The 15,924-nt window shown below is 46.0% G+C and overlaps 1 protein-coding gene across 2 annotated transcripts in view; it reads right to left on the reverse strand.

Moving 5' to 3' along the window:
• LOC125449579 (oxysterol-binding protein 1-like) overlaps nt 1-15,924 on the reverse strand; it is a 68,334-nt gene that overhangs the window by 18,251 nt on the left and 34,159 nt on the right. For both annotated transcript variants that reach the window (XM_059642778.1, XM_059642779.1), the window contains exons 4-7: nt 15,684-15,882; nt 12,691-12,802; nt 10,236-10,290; nt 73-261 (exon numbers count right to left, since the gene is read on the reverse strand). In XM_059642778.1, coding sequence (XP_059498761.1) covers nt 73-261; nt 10,236-10,290; nt 12,691-12,802; nt 15,684-15,882 — 555 coding nt within the window. The remainder of the gene's footprint in view (nt 1-72; nt 262-10,235; nt 10,291-12,690; nt 12,803-15,683; nt 15,883-15,924) is intronic.

The raw sequence follows: 15,924 nt of genomic DNA on the forward strand, positions 1-15,924 counted from the left end.
GTTTACACCACCAGTGACGGCTCAGCACGGTTTCTGCCCATCCCAGACCACTGTCCTGAGCGCCACACTCACGGGCATGGGAATTTTGGATAGCTCCTTGCCGATGCAGTTCTTCATGATGCTCCAGAGGTTGAGGCTGTAGTTGGGCTTGTCAGGGATGCTGGTCCTCCGGTTCCGCTTGGTCGCTGGCTCTTTGCTCACCAGTTCAATGGTGCTGGTGCTGGAGCTAGTGTTGCTGCTGGACATCTGCTCATCTAACAACTGAGCACAAGGAGAGAGAGGGGGGGAGATGAGGAGGAGGTGGTGGTGGAGGAATGGGGGAGAAAGGGAAAAAAAAAACTTAAGTCATGTCATCACCTGGCCAAAGCAGAACACAAAAGCGGCCACTTCAGGAATAAAACAATGGGGGAAATACAGGAAGGGGAGGGGGAGGACGGGTCCTTGGGTGGTACAAGCGGACCAGGTTAGGGGTCAAAAAGGAAACTAGAGGAAGCAGGGAAAAGGGAAGGAGGAAACGGGAGACTATTTGGAGAGGGGGGATGAAGCGAAGAGATACCTCTCTTATCTACGACCCTGAGACTCTGTCAGTCTCCGTTTGGTCTGTCTTGCTATCCGCTCGGGCTCTTCCTTCCTTTTTCCTCCTCTTTCTGTCTTTGTCTCTCATTCTCATTCTCATTGTCTGTATCTCTCTCTTTCACTACCAGCCATCTCTGCTGCTTCCTTCCTTCCTCAGCTCCTTCCCCAGCTCAACTTCCCTTCCTCCTGTGCCTCTCATGTCAGCCCAATGTCCGCTCCTTTTCTGACATTCCTCTTCACTGACAGACAGTCTAAAAAACAAGAACAGCAGCCCTGTGCCTGGGCGGGGGGCTGAGGCAGGGGGACAGAGGAGTGGGAAGGAGGCAGGAGTTTTTGGGGGGTTGGGGGGTCACACAGGAAACAGAACACGCATGAAAAGTAGAACAAGTTCAGACCCCAGAAAATGCAACATCAAGTTCAATGCTAGGATTCCCGTTTCAGCAACATCAGGATTTAAAACTGTTTAACCGGCAATGTAGGAATAGGCCACTCTGCCCCTCAATTCATGCTGCACTCATGGTTTATCTGCCCCGACATCTCTATAGGTCCCACATTACACAGCCCCTCAGGCATCTTCACCATTCTGACATTTAGTGTGCAACCTAGTCGACTTGTTTACTTCCTTCATATCCCCTGACATGTACCTAAATAGTTCACTCCAACCAACCAGGGAACAGCCACATCCACATCGAACGGAAGTAATTATTCTGGAACTTCCACTTGGATTTCTTAGTGGTAGTTTTGAACTGGTGGCCATTGACTCTACTGACTGGCAAAGTCATCTTCACCAATGTCCATGGGATATACAAGCAGAGGCAGGCCACTCAAACACCACTTAAGACCCCTCTGCCTCAATCTCCATGAGACTGTGGCCGAGCTGATAATCCTCAACTCCACGTTCCCGCCTTTTCCCCATAACTCTACGCCCTCACTGATTAAACCTCTGTATACCCCGGCCTTGAACATAATTAACGATGCACCTCAACGGCCCTTGAAGAATTCCACAGATTCACTACCCTCAGAGGAAATTCCTCGTTACCTCGATTTTAAGAGTGCAACTCCTTGTTCTGAGATTACAACCTCTGATCCAAAATTCACCCAAAAAGGAGCCAAATTTTTTGTACCTACCCCACCAATGATGATAGGATCCAAACAGAGTGGAAACAGACCATTCTGATGTCTACACCGACACTCAAACAAACATCCCACCCAGATCCACAGATAGTTGGAACTGAACTCAGATCTCTGGTACTGTGAAGCAGCAATGCTAACCATTCGGCCACAGTGCCAGCCTTCTATAGGTCTTCGATGTTTCAATAACGTCGCTCTCACTTTTCTGTATCTCAGTGAGCACGGGTACAATCTAGTCACTCTCTCCTCATAAAGGCACTGCCTCTATAACCAGTAATGACCCTAGTGAACCTTATGGTCTGCGTAATTTCCCATTCCCATATGTTATTCCATCTGCCAATATTTTCACCACTACGCACATAACATGTCTATACCCCTCTGTAGGCACCTTGCTGCTTGCCTTCTACCCCTTTTGTCTCATTTGCAAACTCAATAGCATATTCACTTCCACCATCCTAGTCGTTAACATGTAATGCTATTATAACCGCAGCCTCAACACTGATTCCCGTGACACTCTCAGGTTTCCACCCTGAACATGTCCCCATAACCCAACTGCCTCCTATCCGCTAGTTAGCCCTCTCAGTAAGTAGCTGTGTGGAACCTTATCAAATGCTTTCTGAAAATCCAACGATATTACATCTGCTGGCTCCCCTTTATATACTTTAAGCCTGTCAAACTGGACAGCAACAGTTCAAGGAGGCAGCTGACCACTACCTACTCCAGGGCAACTGGGGATGTGCAATAAACACAAACAGCAACCCCCAAGTCCCATGAATAAATAATAAAATTTCTGACACATTTATCATCAATAATTTCCCCTTCAAGAAGCCATGACGACACACTTAAATACTTTACGTATTTCCAAATACTCTACTACATCCTCAACAGCATTTACCATCTTTCAATAATAGACATTAAGCTGTGTGGCCTATAGTTACCCATTTTGACATCTCTTTAAAAAGTAGTGTTACACTGGCAGCTTTTCATTCTTCTGGGACTCTTCTAGGAATCTAAGGCTTTCTGGAAGATTACTATCAGTACACTGCTATTTCCTGGAATAGCGTAGAAGGCGTTCTGTCACCCGAAGGGGTTTTATCGGTGTTTTTAATCCCATTAGTTTCCTGAGCACGTCCTTTCGCGTGCTAGTTATTGTACTTGTATCCTTTCCCCTTTTTGCCTGCGCAGTCATTTTGAAATGATAGTAATGTCTTTAACGGTAAAGATGAACATCAAGTATATGTTTCAACTGTTCTGCTGTTTCCTGGTTCCTCATTATTAGCCTCACAGTTTGTTCTCCCTCATTAAAATTTCTTGGGTCATCTTTCCCAACTATCTCATAATACCTATTAAAACTTGCGTGATAGCTATAACCTACAATTCACTCTGATATCGCACACCTTCTCCTGGGCCTCTTTATCCTCTGTACAATACGGAGACCGGAACTACTCTCAGAAACTCAAACAAATGCAATCTAACCAGTAAACTGCACAAAGAAAACTTTGCACAACATCTCTGCACTTTTACGTAATAAGCCTCAGTGCTGTTTCTTTACCCCCCCCCCCAACAAAAATGGTTTCATAACTACATAAATGTATTTATATCCCCAGATCCTTCTGCCAAGCGAGTAGCAGAAGTTGACTCAGTGCGAAAGTACAGAGGGGAAACGAGGTAAACTACAGCTAGATAGGGCGCTGGAGGCGCCAGATCGGGCGTACTGTGTACAGCATGGGTCTCCTTATTTGAGAAAGGACATACTGGCAGTGGACGGGGTGCAGAGGAATTTCACTAGGTTGACTCCTGAGTCGAGGGGATTGGCTTATAAGGAGAGACTGAACAGACAGAGACCATAGTCACTGCAATTTAGATGAACGAGGGAGAATCTCACAAACACAAAATTATGACGCTAATAGACAAGATAGAAGCAGGGATGGTGCTTCCACTGGCAGGTGAAACTGGAATGAGGATGCATGGCCTCAAAATAAAGTGTGTGTGTGGGGTGGGGGGGGGTTGCAGATTTAGGACTGACTTGAGGAGGAACTTCTTCACCCAAAGTGATGCGAATTTGGAGAATTCTCCACCCAGTGAAACTGTTGAGGCTTCCTTACTGAGTGTTTTGAAGGCAAACTTAGATCTTTGAACAGTAAAGGAATTAACGATCATGGTGCGGTGGAGGATAAGGAGCTGAGTCCACTAAAAAGAGATGAACGGCAGAGTAGGCTCGATGGGCCAAATAGCCTACTCCTGCTCTTATTTCTTATGTTAAAAAGGCAATGTGGAAAGTCCATGAGATGGGTGGAACCAACTGGATACCTCTGTCGGCCAGGAATTGCTCACACATTAAAAACAGTGCTTGTGAACACAAGTTATCAGAGCCCCAGCCACAGTCTTGCTCTGGCTGGAACCGGGTCAGGTCGGGGGAAGTGACACATGGCATAACTCCTTACTTCGTGGAAGAGTATTCAGGTAATCTTAATGGTGACCTTGGGTCAGAGCTTACAGTGAAAAGACACAGGCTCGCCTGATGAGCCATAACCAAGGTAGATAGATACGACAGTTTGGAAAGACAAGGAGAAGGAATAAAATTGAAGGTATTTGGACTCTAGAGATCAACCTTTGCTGAAGTGGAGGACCCTATGCTTGGAAACTTGGAGATTACAGAGTACATAGGGAATCCCTGGCCAGCACGAGGTCCTATTCTCCTCCAAGATCTTTAACTGTTCAGGGAACCTCAGTGAGGCCTAGTGGCTGTGCACACTGATTTTTGTCTTGCACGCTTGCTTTTAACCCTTTCTTAACCAAATGGTGTGAACTTACTTCTATTTTAACTAAACTAATAAAGTCAGTGATGAGTTGACGCAGATTTGCGCTGAGCTAGAAACTGTTGCCGAGGGCAGTTACACCAGGCAGCAGTGTTTCAGAAGAGCTGGCACAGGCATGGAATTGCAGCGTTCCAGCTCCATTTCGCTCATTAACTGGCAGCAGAACAACAATCACATACAGCGATCAGAAAGGCATCTCAAACTCGAGGGAAAGCTCCACATAAAACACCTCGGTCCTGCAGACTAGAATCAACTGTCCCGGGGTACCACGAGGTCAGATGCAAATACACGTGTGGCAAAGCAGTTTGTTCTGATTTGTCCGCGCTCTTCAGCGATCTCACCCTGCACAACACCTCAGCACCGCTGCAGCAGGGAAGGGCATTCAGCCCTGGTCTGCACCAGCTTTGGGAGAGCAATACAGTTCAACCCCCTCATCCACCTCAGTGCCAGAGCCTTTGCCATTTCTCTTGCAAGCTCACTTTTGAAACCCACAATTGTAACCGCTTCCATTAGCGTCAGGGAGCACTGCTCTCAAATTTTGGTCACTGCGTTACAGGAAGGATGTGGAGTCTTTACAGCCGGTGCAGAAGAGGCTTACCGGAATGTCGCCTGGACTAGAGGGTATGAGCCATAAGGAGAAGCTACAAAAACTCAACTGCTTTCTCTGGGGCAGTGGAAGCTGAGGGGAGTCGCGATAGAAATCAATAAAATTACGAGGGGCGTAGATAGGGTTGACGGCCAGAATCATTTTTCCCCCCAAGAGTTGAAACATCTAGTACTAGAGGGCATGTGTTTAAGGTGACATGGGGGGGGAGCTCAAGAGTTGTGAGGGGCAAGTTTTTTTTAAAAAAGAAACAGTGGTAGGAATCTCGAACACACAGCCGGGGTGGTGGTGGAAGCAGATACAATAGGGGCATTTAAGGGGGTTTCAGACAGTCATATAAATAAACAAGGAATGGAGAGATATGGACCAGGAGCAGGGAGAAGGGATTAGTTTAACATGCCGACACGTTCAACACATCATTGTGGGCTGAATGGCCCGTTCCTGCGTTATAACGTTCTGTGCATGTACTCCGGATCCTTGTCAGTCACTGCATTTAAAAAACCTTTCTTCCTGTTGTCTCAACTACTTTTGCACTACATTCCACTTCTGCCAACATTAACTCTGCACACCCAGCATAGTGCCTTAGCCAACCAGGGTAGCAATCTCAGAGTTCTCGCTTTCAATACAGTAACCCACGCTGGTTAGATGTTTCTGGTGGATGCACTATAACTTGGACCCAACTTGCAGCTTTCATCTCGCAGACGGATGAAAGAAATTGCAGATCGGCAAGAAGTGGAAAAGACAAAAAAAATCAGACAAAAAGAAAGCAGGAGAAATGCAATCGACTTTAACGGGGGGAAGCTCCTTTGCCTAAGGAAGGTCTCGCAAGGTAAACAATTGAGCCTCAGGGACATTTTAAAAAGATTCAACTTAGAGAGAGGCCTTTCACTTTCACTTTCAGTTTCAGGCAGTTCTGCCAAACTTTACATGTGTTAAAGAATCCTGACAGAGGAAGAAGACAGTTAGATTTGCCAACATGTGATTAAGAGAGTCAGTGACAGTCCCACACCAGAAACGTTTAAATAAAATCCTGAACAGATTACTTGAAGCGTTTAAGGTCAGATGTATGAATTCTTCAGATGAAGTTACCAGATTTTTCAGACTGAGTGTTGAATAAGAAGAAAACCTGTCAAGGCATTACAGAAAATCATTTTCCGACAGAAGTTCTGCACAAGTGGTGGTTTTGAGGTACCATACCAGGGTGTTGGCTCTAGAGTTAACAGGATGATATTTCACTGTGGGCTTCAAAACCCTTAAACTTGTGTTATCAGTAAATAGCCTTATTTATTCAATGTAATCTCACTTTTGTTGAATTAACCTCAGTTCTACTGTTAGAATGGTTTACGACACTGCTTGCTGATGTCTCAGAGAGATTAAGCCCAATTAAGCTCGGTTTCAACCCGATATCTGGTTTATCCAGTAACAATCTCAGCTGGAATTTAACAATCTGAGCAGTCAAAGGATAATCAGACGTGACCAACTCAGGACTAAAACGGAGATCCGAGCATGGAGGCACAGTGTGGCTTAGGTATTAAACTAATATCTTGATTCTGTCTTCATCAAGGAAGGCAATGCTTCCAAACAGGAGGGAGCTGAGACACTGGAAGGTGGAAGCATTAGAAAGTTATCAGGACCAGATATACGAAACCTAGGACAATGCTGACGCTGGAAAGTGCAGAAGCACTGACCCAAATTCTCCAATCCTCAGGGTTGGTGTCGGAGAACTGTGCCCAGACCGCTCCAAACTTTTCCTATTCATGTACTTATCCAGGGGACTTTTAATTGTTGTAACCGTACCCACATCCACCATTTCTTTGGGAAGTTCATTCCACAAGTAAACTGCTCGGTTTAAAAATAATTGTCCCTCATTCTTTAAATTCCTCTCCTCTCACCTTAAAAACATGCCCTCTAATCTTGAAATCCTCATCCTATGGGTAAAACACTTGGCATTCACCCCTATCTATACCCCTCATGATTTTATAGTTTAGTTTGGGATTATGTTTGGCATGGACTGGTTGGACCGAAGAGTTTGTTTCTACGCTGTGTGCCTATGACTGGACAGTTACGCATGATAAGTAAGGCTGTAAAGGATAAATGCAGCGACTAAAGGTTAAAACATAGCTGAATCTGGAAATTGAGACATCTTTCAAAAAGATCAATGGCAGAAATAACAGTTCATTAGGTAAGGGAGATCAGCACAGGCTAGGAACACTTTTTCTAGATGTGGACACAGACTGCTGGTTATGGCAATCACATCGCTTGAGGAGAAATCCAGAACCCCAGGCTAACCTTCTGGTGAAGATGGTTCCAAATCTCACCACAGCAGATGGTGGGATTTGAAATCAAAAGCTAGTCTAACAGTGACAGTATACCCATGGCTGTAAAAACCCAATTAATTAATTGGTGCCCCTTTTGGGAGGAAGTCTGCCACCCTTACTCCAGGCCCACAGCAATGTGGTCGACTATTAACTGCCCTCTGAATTGATCTAGTAAGCCACTCGGTTGTGTCAGACCATTATGAAGACCATAAACAAAAGTCACGAAACTAGAAGGACCAACACGCATTGAGCTAGACACTGGAAATGACAACAACTCAGCTCTGACAAGATGCAGAGTCCTCCTCACTGACACCACGGGGAAGGGGGATTGCAGTAAAATTGGGACAGCTACCATGCACAGCGGTCAAGCACCAGGCCAAGAGTCACAGTATTTCACTTTGCAGACAGTGCCCCACACACCACTGACCATCGTAATCCGTGGGTGTGTGTCCTGTGTCACGCCACCAGCAGCAAGGAGCAACACTGTGGTATACAGGCAAGAAAAGGCTGCCTGGAAGGCCTCAAAACTGATAAATGTGGCAATAGGTCACACATAAATGGGCGGCACAGTGGCTCAGTGGTTAGCGCTGCAGCCTCACAGCACCAGGGACCTGGGTTCGATTCCAGCCTCAGGTAACTGTCTGTGTAGAGTTTGCACATTCTCCCTGTGTCTGCGTGGGTTTCCTCCGGGTACTCCAGTTTCCTCCCACAGTCCAAAGATGTGCAGGCTAGGTCGATCGGCCATGCTAAATTGCCCATAGTGTTCAGGGGTGTGTGGGATGCTCCAAGGGGTGGTATGGACTTGTTGGGCCGAAGGGTCTGTTTCCATACTGTAGGGATGGAAATCCGGGGGAGATGTAATTTTTACTTAATTGAAACATATAAAATAATCATAGGGTGAGACAGGGTGGATAGGGAGAGCCTTTTTCCTAGGATGGTGACTGTGAGCACGAGGGGGCAGAGCTTTAAATTGAGGGGTGAAAGATATAGGACAGATGTCAGAGGTAGTTTCTTTATTCAGTAGTAAGGGAATGGAACGCTTTGCCTGCAACGGTAGTAGATTCGCCAACTTTAGGTACATTTAAGTCGTCATTGGAGAAGCATATGGACGTACATGGAATAGTGTGGGTTAGATGGGGTTCAGTTTGGTATGGCAGGTCAGCACAACATCGAGGGCCGAAGGGCCTGTACTGTGCTGTAATGTTCTATGATTCTATTCTGTAAAAGTTGCCTGTGCCCACAATGCCGACACTACATAAATGATTGAAAAGAAAAGGCACAGTTTGACAATTTGCAGATGATATGAAACGTGTAAGTGCTGATGAGAGTAGAAATGGACTTCCGGAGTTACAGGCATGCTAATGGAACAAGCAGACCCATGAAGAACAGTATTTGATGCAGTGATGTGGAAAGTGCTGTATTTTAAGAAGAATAAGGACAGGTAATGGAAAATAAACACACATTTCTGGAGGTAATAAAGTGTGAAGCTGGATGAACACAGCAGGCCAAGCAGCATCTCAGGAGCACAAGCTGACGTTTTGGGCCTCGACCCTTCATCAGAGAGGGGGATGGGGAGAGGGAACTGGAATAAATAGGGAGAGAGGGGGAGGCGGACGAAGATGGAGAGAAAAGAAGATAGGTGGAGAGGAGAGTATAGGTGGGGGGGGTAGGGAGGGGATAGGTCAGTCCAGGGAAGACGGACAGGTCAAGGAGGTGGGATGAGGTTAGTGAGGGCTGGATACCTTCCTTTAAATGCATACTAATTACTGATGGTCACAGAACAGTTTGCAAGAGTGATAGAGGAAAAAGCACGCGCGATCCCAGTCTTTTATCAATTGAGGAGGTAGAGGACACAAAAGCGAGTATATTAAGAATAACATTCTAAGACTAAGGGATAAACAATACAGGAACGAGGTGAGGAAGAACTTTTTTTCCCCCCACAGTTGAGAGCCTGGGGAATCCTCTCCTACAGGACGCTGTCGGGGCCAGTTCGTTCAATATATTCAAGAGAGAGCTGGACATGACTCTTGAGACAAAAGGGAACAAGGGGTACAGAGGGAAAGCAGGAGCGGGATACTGAAATTGCATGACTAGCCACGATCATAATAAACAGTGGTGCAGGATCAAAGGGCCGAATGGCCTACTCCTGTAACTATTTTCTATGTAACACTGTTTACAACTGAAGTTGAGTATCTGCTCGTCAATCAGGCAGGACGCAAAGGGCGTTTGAGAAAAGAGAAGATTCAAGGGAATGGGAGTGCTCGGGGGTGGGGTTGAAGGCGGGTAGCTGTGCCAACTTTCGTGTCGGTGGAGAGGTTCTGATAGGGGCGCCCGAAGTCCTGAGGGATGTTGATGGAGTCGACAGGAAAGGAGAAGCTTTTCTTTCTGGCAGCAGGGTCAAGCACCACAGGGTACAGATTTAAGTTGACAGACAAATGAACCAAAGGCTTTAAGAGGACTCATTCTGCAGCAATCATTCGGATCTGGATCACACTGTGCGCAGAGAGCAGTAGACCTGATCGTGGAGTAAGCAGAGACACTAAACATCAAATGACCTGCCTTTGTGCTGTACCTATTCTGTGGACCTGTTCAGGACTCCTTAACTCTCTTTCACTCTCTGAAATGGTCCTCTCTAATGTCACTGAACAGGAAGCTGGCCCTGAAGTCTACCACAGGTCTATCGAACAATCTCTTGCGAAATCCTGGGGGTTCCCGTTTGACAACAACCAAACACCAGAGAAAGAGATGGCCACCCCGTGAGGTGGTGAGTGGAAAATAAATACTTACTTGATCCTCGAATGTTCCCTCACTGCTGGCTCCACTGATATTGCTACCCGTCCGCCTGCAATTAAAGAGCCCATATTACTGACAGCAACTTCATGCAAACAGCTCCTGCCTCCTGTCCAAAGTGGGAACCAACTTCTTTAGCAGCAAGTATTCAACAAACTATGGTCCAAAAGGAAACCAAGAGCTCTCCAATGAGATTTAAAAAGGCAGCAGCTAGTCAGGCAGCAATGAAAATCGCAACAGGTTACAGTTGGAGAAGTGGCGAGGCCGTGGAGGTTCATTGGGGATAGAGACGGTTACAAAGAGAACAAGATCATTGCACACCGCGGAGGAAGTCGCGGAGATAGAGGCGCTAGTCGTGGCTAGAGGAAGTTGAGATAAGGGAAGGCTGTAGGGACTGAAGGAAGAGAAAAGCATTCAAAAGGGAAGTACGCCACTCAGACCCACAAACCTGTTGTGCTGTTCAGTACGATTATAGCTAATCTGTTTGTTTTAACACTTCCTTCTATCCTGAAGAACACTTGACAAGTCTTATCCACCTGTCTCAGCATTATTCAATGAACTCAATCCACTCCCTTCTGAAGCAGAGTTTCAAAATCTCAACACCTAGACAAACAATTCTCATTTGACTTGACATGTTAAAACAGCGTCCCCTAGTCCTGGACTGACCAGCTGACAGAAAACATTTTCCCCGCATCTGCCTCGTAGATCAAGCAAAATCTTATGGGTTTCAATCAAGTCACAGCTTGCTCTTTTAAACTCAAACGCAGGCTATCCAACATATTGTTGTAAAACAACCTATCAATCTAGTAATTCTCCTCTGAACCACCTCCAAGGCATTTACTTCCTTCCCTATACAAGGGGAGGAATACCGCACAGTATTCAAGACGTGCTCTCACCAGCCCCCTCTATAACTAAAGTGTAACATTCTTACTTCTATGTTCAATTTAACTTATAATTAAAAGACAGCATCTCATTAACCTTTGAGATTGTGTGCTGTACTGGCTTACTAACTTTCAAAAATCACAGCAGAACAATTAACTCCCTCTGCATCCTGGAATTTCACAGTCTTTCTCCATTTGAAAGAAAACACTGCATTTTTTTTTCTTCCTGCCCATTCTCCCACAAAACTCCAGACTTCTGCCCACTCACCCAACTGATCCTTGCATCTACCTCATCTTTCATCTCTGCTCCACACATACTGACTATGTAGCTCGGTGTCATCTTGAATTCAGCGACTGTGTCTGGGGGCCCCCCCCACAACCAAGTCCAAGTCCTTGCTGTAATTGTGAAATGCTGAGGCATCAGCAGACACATTTGCAGGACTCTATTTGTTAGATCATGCCAATCAGAGACAGACTCAACTCACTTATGAATTCTGTTTTCTGTCAGCCAACCATTCTTCCATTCACCCTAAGATTTTACTCCCCATATCAACGGTGCTTGTTTGCAACAGCAGCCTTAGATGTGACATTTCATCAAATACCTCCTGGAAATCCAAAATGTACTACGTCTCCAGACATGTCTTTATCCAGCATATGCTACTTCTTTCAAGACCACTTATAAACGTGACTTCCTTTTGCAGAGACCATCCTGATTCTTCCCAATTACCTTCAGGATTTCCAGGCACACAGCTATAAAACTCTTCAATGATCGATTCTAAAATCTTTGCCATGACAAACGTCCATTTAACTGGTCTACAGTTCCCAATTTCCTACTCCTCCATCTTCTTCAAGATTTGCTGCTTTCCAGACTAATGAAATCTCTCCTGAATCTAGCGAACTTTGGGAAATTGGCATCAACACATCTATTACCCATATTAATAACCTCTGAAGACCCTGCCACGAAATCCATCTGGATAACTAGCTTCCTCCTCTACAATACAGCATGAATCAACTCAAATCAGCCCCAAATAATCTAGTAAGAGAGATAAGGAAGATTCTAAGGACTGGAGGTGGTTATATGGGTTGGGAGCACCGGAACAGTCAGAGATACACAAATTAGAAACAGATCATTCATGCAAGATTCCAAAACTGAACAACGATCTACAAGGTGATGGGAACACAGACGATGAATGGGAAACAAGCTGGACACTTGAGGAAAATAAACCTGCAGGACCAGAGGCCTTCAGAAGGGAAAAGGGACTGACAGGATTGGCCTGCAGAAAGTTGGCATGGGCTGAAAAAGGGCTCCTCCTGGGGCGATCTGACTAACACCATGGGACACCCTGCAGTTGTGAAAGACACAAGATAAGCTGTAATTAATTCCTTTTTGTTATTGGTCGGATGGAGTGTCCTAGGTTCCTCGGCCGCAGCTGAAACGGGGATGGGAGGAGCAAGCAAGAAACCTACCCAATGGCAGAGTTCCTGGCCAGCCCAAGACAACGGGGCTGACCAAAGTACCTAGTAAATCAATGACCACCACACCCCGGACCTTTCCTGGCAGAGGCACTGACCTGTGGTACCGCGAGTCCGCCTGGACAGTGATAAACTCCGCCACATCCTCCATTGCGTCAAAGAATTCATTCTCGTCATCCTCGTCACTCAGATCCCGGCTACTGGTGCTCCCTGAAAACACAAAGCTTTTCACCAGAACAGGAGGACAACAGTGAGGAAGGAAGGAAGGAAGGAAGGAAGGAATCAGCCAGAGGTGGATGAGAAAGAGCAACACACACACACACAAACTATCAGCAGTCTTGCATCCCTCAGTTGAGGTATTTTTTCTTAGAAGGCAGGTCAGAGAAGGTGCTCTAGGTTGGTGGGGAAGGAAGGATTGTTTAAGATTAAGTAGGGACTCTCTTCACTGGACTTTAAAAGAACGAGAGGGGATTTCATTGAAACATATCAAATTCTTAAGGGGCATGACAGGGTATTTCTCCTCATGAGACAGTCCAGGGCCAGAGGGTACAGTCTCAATAAAGGAGCCTTTACCTCAGCACGTTGTAGATGGGGGGGGGGGGGGGGGGGCTTGTGTATATTTAAGGCTGAGATGGATAAATTCTTAATTAATCAGGGCATCAAGGGTTATGGGAAAGTAGACATGAGGAAGACTGGATCAGTGATGATTATGCTAAATGGCACAGCAGGTTTGAGGAGCTAAATGGCCTATTTGTGTACATTTTCCCCCCGCTTTTATTCATTCACAGAATGCGAGCACAGCTGGCCAGGCTACATTTATTGCCCATCCTTAATTGGCCAGAAGGCAGTTAAGAGCCAACCACATGGCTGTGGGTCTGCAGTCACATGCAGGCCAGACCAGGTAAGGATGGGAGTTTCCTTCCCTCAAGGACATTAGTGAACCGGATGTGCTTTTCCCAACAATTGACAATGTTGGGAAAACAATTGACACAGTCATCATTAGGTACATGACAAGGAAGGGTTTATCGGGATATAGGCTAAATTCTGGCAAATGGGACTAGATTGATTTAGGATATCAGGACGAGTTGGACCAAAGGGTCTATGTATCCATGCAGTACATCTCTATGGCTCTATATAAAGGAGTTTGCAAAGATACCCTAAAAAGGGTAGAGGAGACTAGAATGGGGGGGCACCTCTGTAGACAAGGGCAGGTCATTTAGGCTGACTGCCTGTTCTAACGTGACATGACCTCAATAATTAAGAGCATAAGATACAGGAGAGACAATGGCCGTATGGTCCATCAAGCCTGTTCCACTGCTCCCATTCACAAAGATTATGGTCAATCTTCTGCACAAGTTCTACTCTTCTGAACATTCTCCGAATCATCTCATACTTTGAGAAATCAAAGTATGCCATTAAGACCAGCTTTGAATACACCAGCTTTGAATACACAGTTGAGGGAGAATCTGATCCTTCAGTCTAGACTCCAAAAAAAGGAAAACATGCCCTCCAGCACCTACTTGTTGTGCCCTTTCAGAATTTTACACGTTTCAATGAGAACATCCTCTCCCTCTTCATAACCCTTCAGTATTTAGACCCATTTCATACAAACTCACCGCGGTCTAATTCCTAAACTTAGGTCATCTCGTGAACCACTACGTCGATTTCCACAAGGCAACACACAATCATCCGGTGGTCTATTTTTGTACTATTCAATTTCCTGATTCTTCCTCCCCAGAAAAGAGCCTGATAGCCTGTGATACTCCATTACCAGGCAGACCAAGTAGTGACCTTATAAAGGTTTATAAAGTCAGGAAGATAGATAGAGTAAACAGCCGAGGTCTTTCCCCTGGGGCAGGGGAGCCCAGAACTAGAAGGCATAGGTTCAGGTGACTGAGGGGCAAGGTGTAAAAGGAACCTAAGAAGCAATTTATTTCTCCCCCCTCCCCCCACACACAGAGGGTGGCACGTATATGGAACGATGACACGTTACAAAATCCTCTCATGGGATGCTGGCGTTGCTGCCAAGGCTAGAATTTGCTGCCCATCCTTCACTGTCCTTGTGGTGGCAGTGGAAAGATGCCTTCTTGAGTCACTGCACCGGCATTCGGATAGACTTAAAGCACCCCTGGAGGGGAGAGTGAAGGAACTGCAAAACAATTCCAATTCAGGGTGGGATGGGGCTTCCAGGGGAACTTGGAGATGGTGGCACGTGACAATGCTGCAGCTTGAAGAGGTGTGTTTAGTCCTCGTTTCTTTCAGGCAGAGAAACTGGGGAAGGTGGGGAAAACGAAGAGGTCACGAGCAGTCTATCAGAACCTGTGTGAAGCCATGGACGTTCTTGAAAAGTTGGAAGAACGAAAGCAGCCTGAATGTGCGTGGTCAAGCTCTGACCTACTGAACCGAGGATTTTAGGTTTAGCTTGTAGTTAGGGTCTTCAAGAAATGGAAGCTATTGCTTCCATCCCTCTTAATTACAACCAAAAGCTGGGGGTTCTTGCCCTGGGCTGCTGGACTTCACGTGAGATATAAAAAAAATCATTTTTCCAATTTGCCTTTTTGTCATGAGTGCATTAATGCGATGTTACTATATTGGAACAGTTAACTAATAATAACCACTGTAATCCATCAACCATTGTTATGTTTTCAAAGAGTTATTCCAAGTTCTTTCTTTTGTTGTATCTTAACTATAGGGTTTGAATAAACGATGCTTTGTTTAACAGCGAGTAGTTTGACCAGTCTCATTGCATCTGGAACAGAATGCCTCACATTTACCTTTAAAATAAGAAAAGTTTAACGTCTTAGGCTACTTTCTTAAAATATCTGGAGGGGTTCTGGTCCAGTTGATACTAGACGTTCCTATGGATCTGCTGCCCTTGTCCTCCCAAGGCGGCTGAAATCACACTGCCATCAACAAAATAATAAGTGCAGATTCCTGAAGGCCCACACTGCAGCTGCTGTGCATTGCGGTGGGATGGGGGGTGTTGGGGGTGAATGTCAAAAGGGAGCAGAGAAGGGCGGCACTGAAACACACAGGGTGAGTCCCGCGTGGAACGCCACCTGAAGGCGCTCGCTCAGCAGTGCCCGCTCACCTTTGACAGAGCCGACACTGAGCGTACTGCAGGGTGGCAGGACCGTAGCGCCGCGGAACGCTCGCTCCAGGTTGTTGTGCTGCTTGGCCAGCTGTTCAAGGGTCTCCTCCAGCCGGATCCGCTGCTCCCGCTCATGCTGCAGCGCTTTCTGCCATTTCTTACTGTGAGTCTGAGCCAGGAGCAGGAAGTCCCGGCATGCCTGACACAAAAACAAGACAGAAGGGAGGATTAGGCAGCAGTA

The sequence above is a fragment of the Stegostoma tigrinum genome, chromosome 46, assembly GCF_030684315.1.
Source record: "Stegostoma tigrinum isolate sSteTig4 chromosome 46, sSteTig4.hap1, whole genome shotgun sequence".
In the NCBI taxonomy this organism is placed as follows: Eukaryota; Metazoa; Chordata; class Chondrichthyes; order Orectolobiformes; family Stegostomatidae; genus Stegostoma; species Stegostoma tigrinum.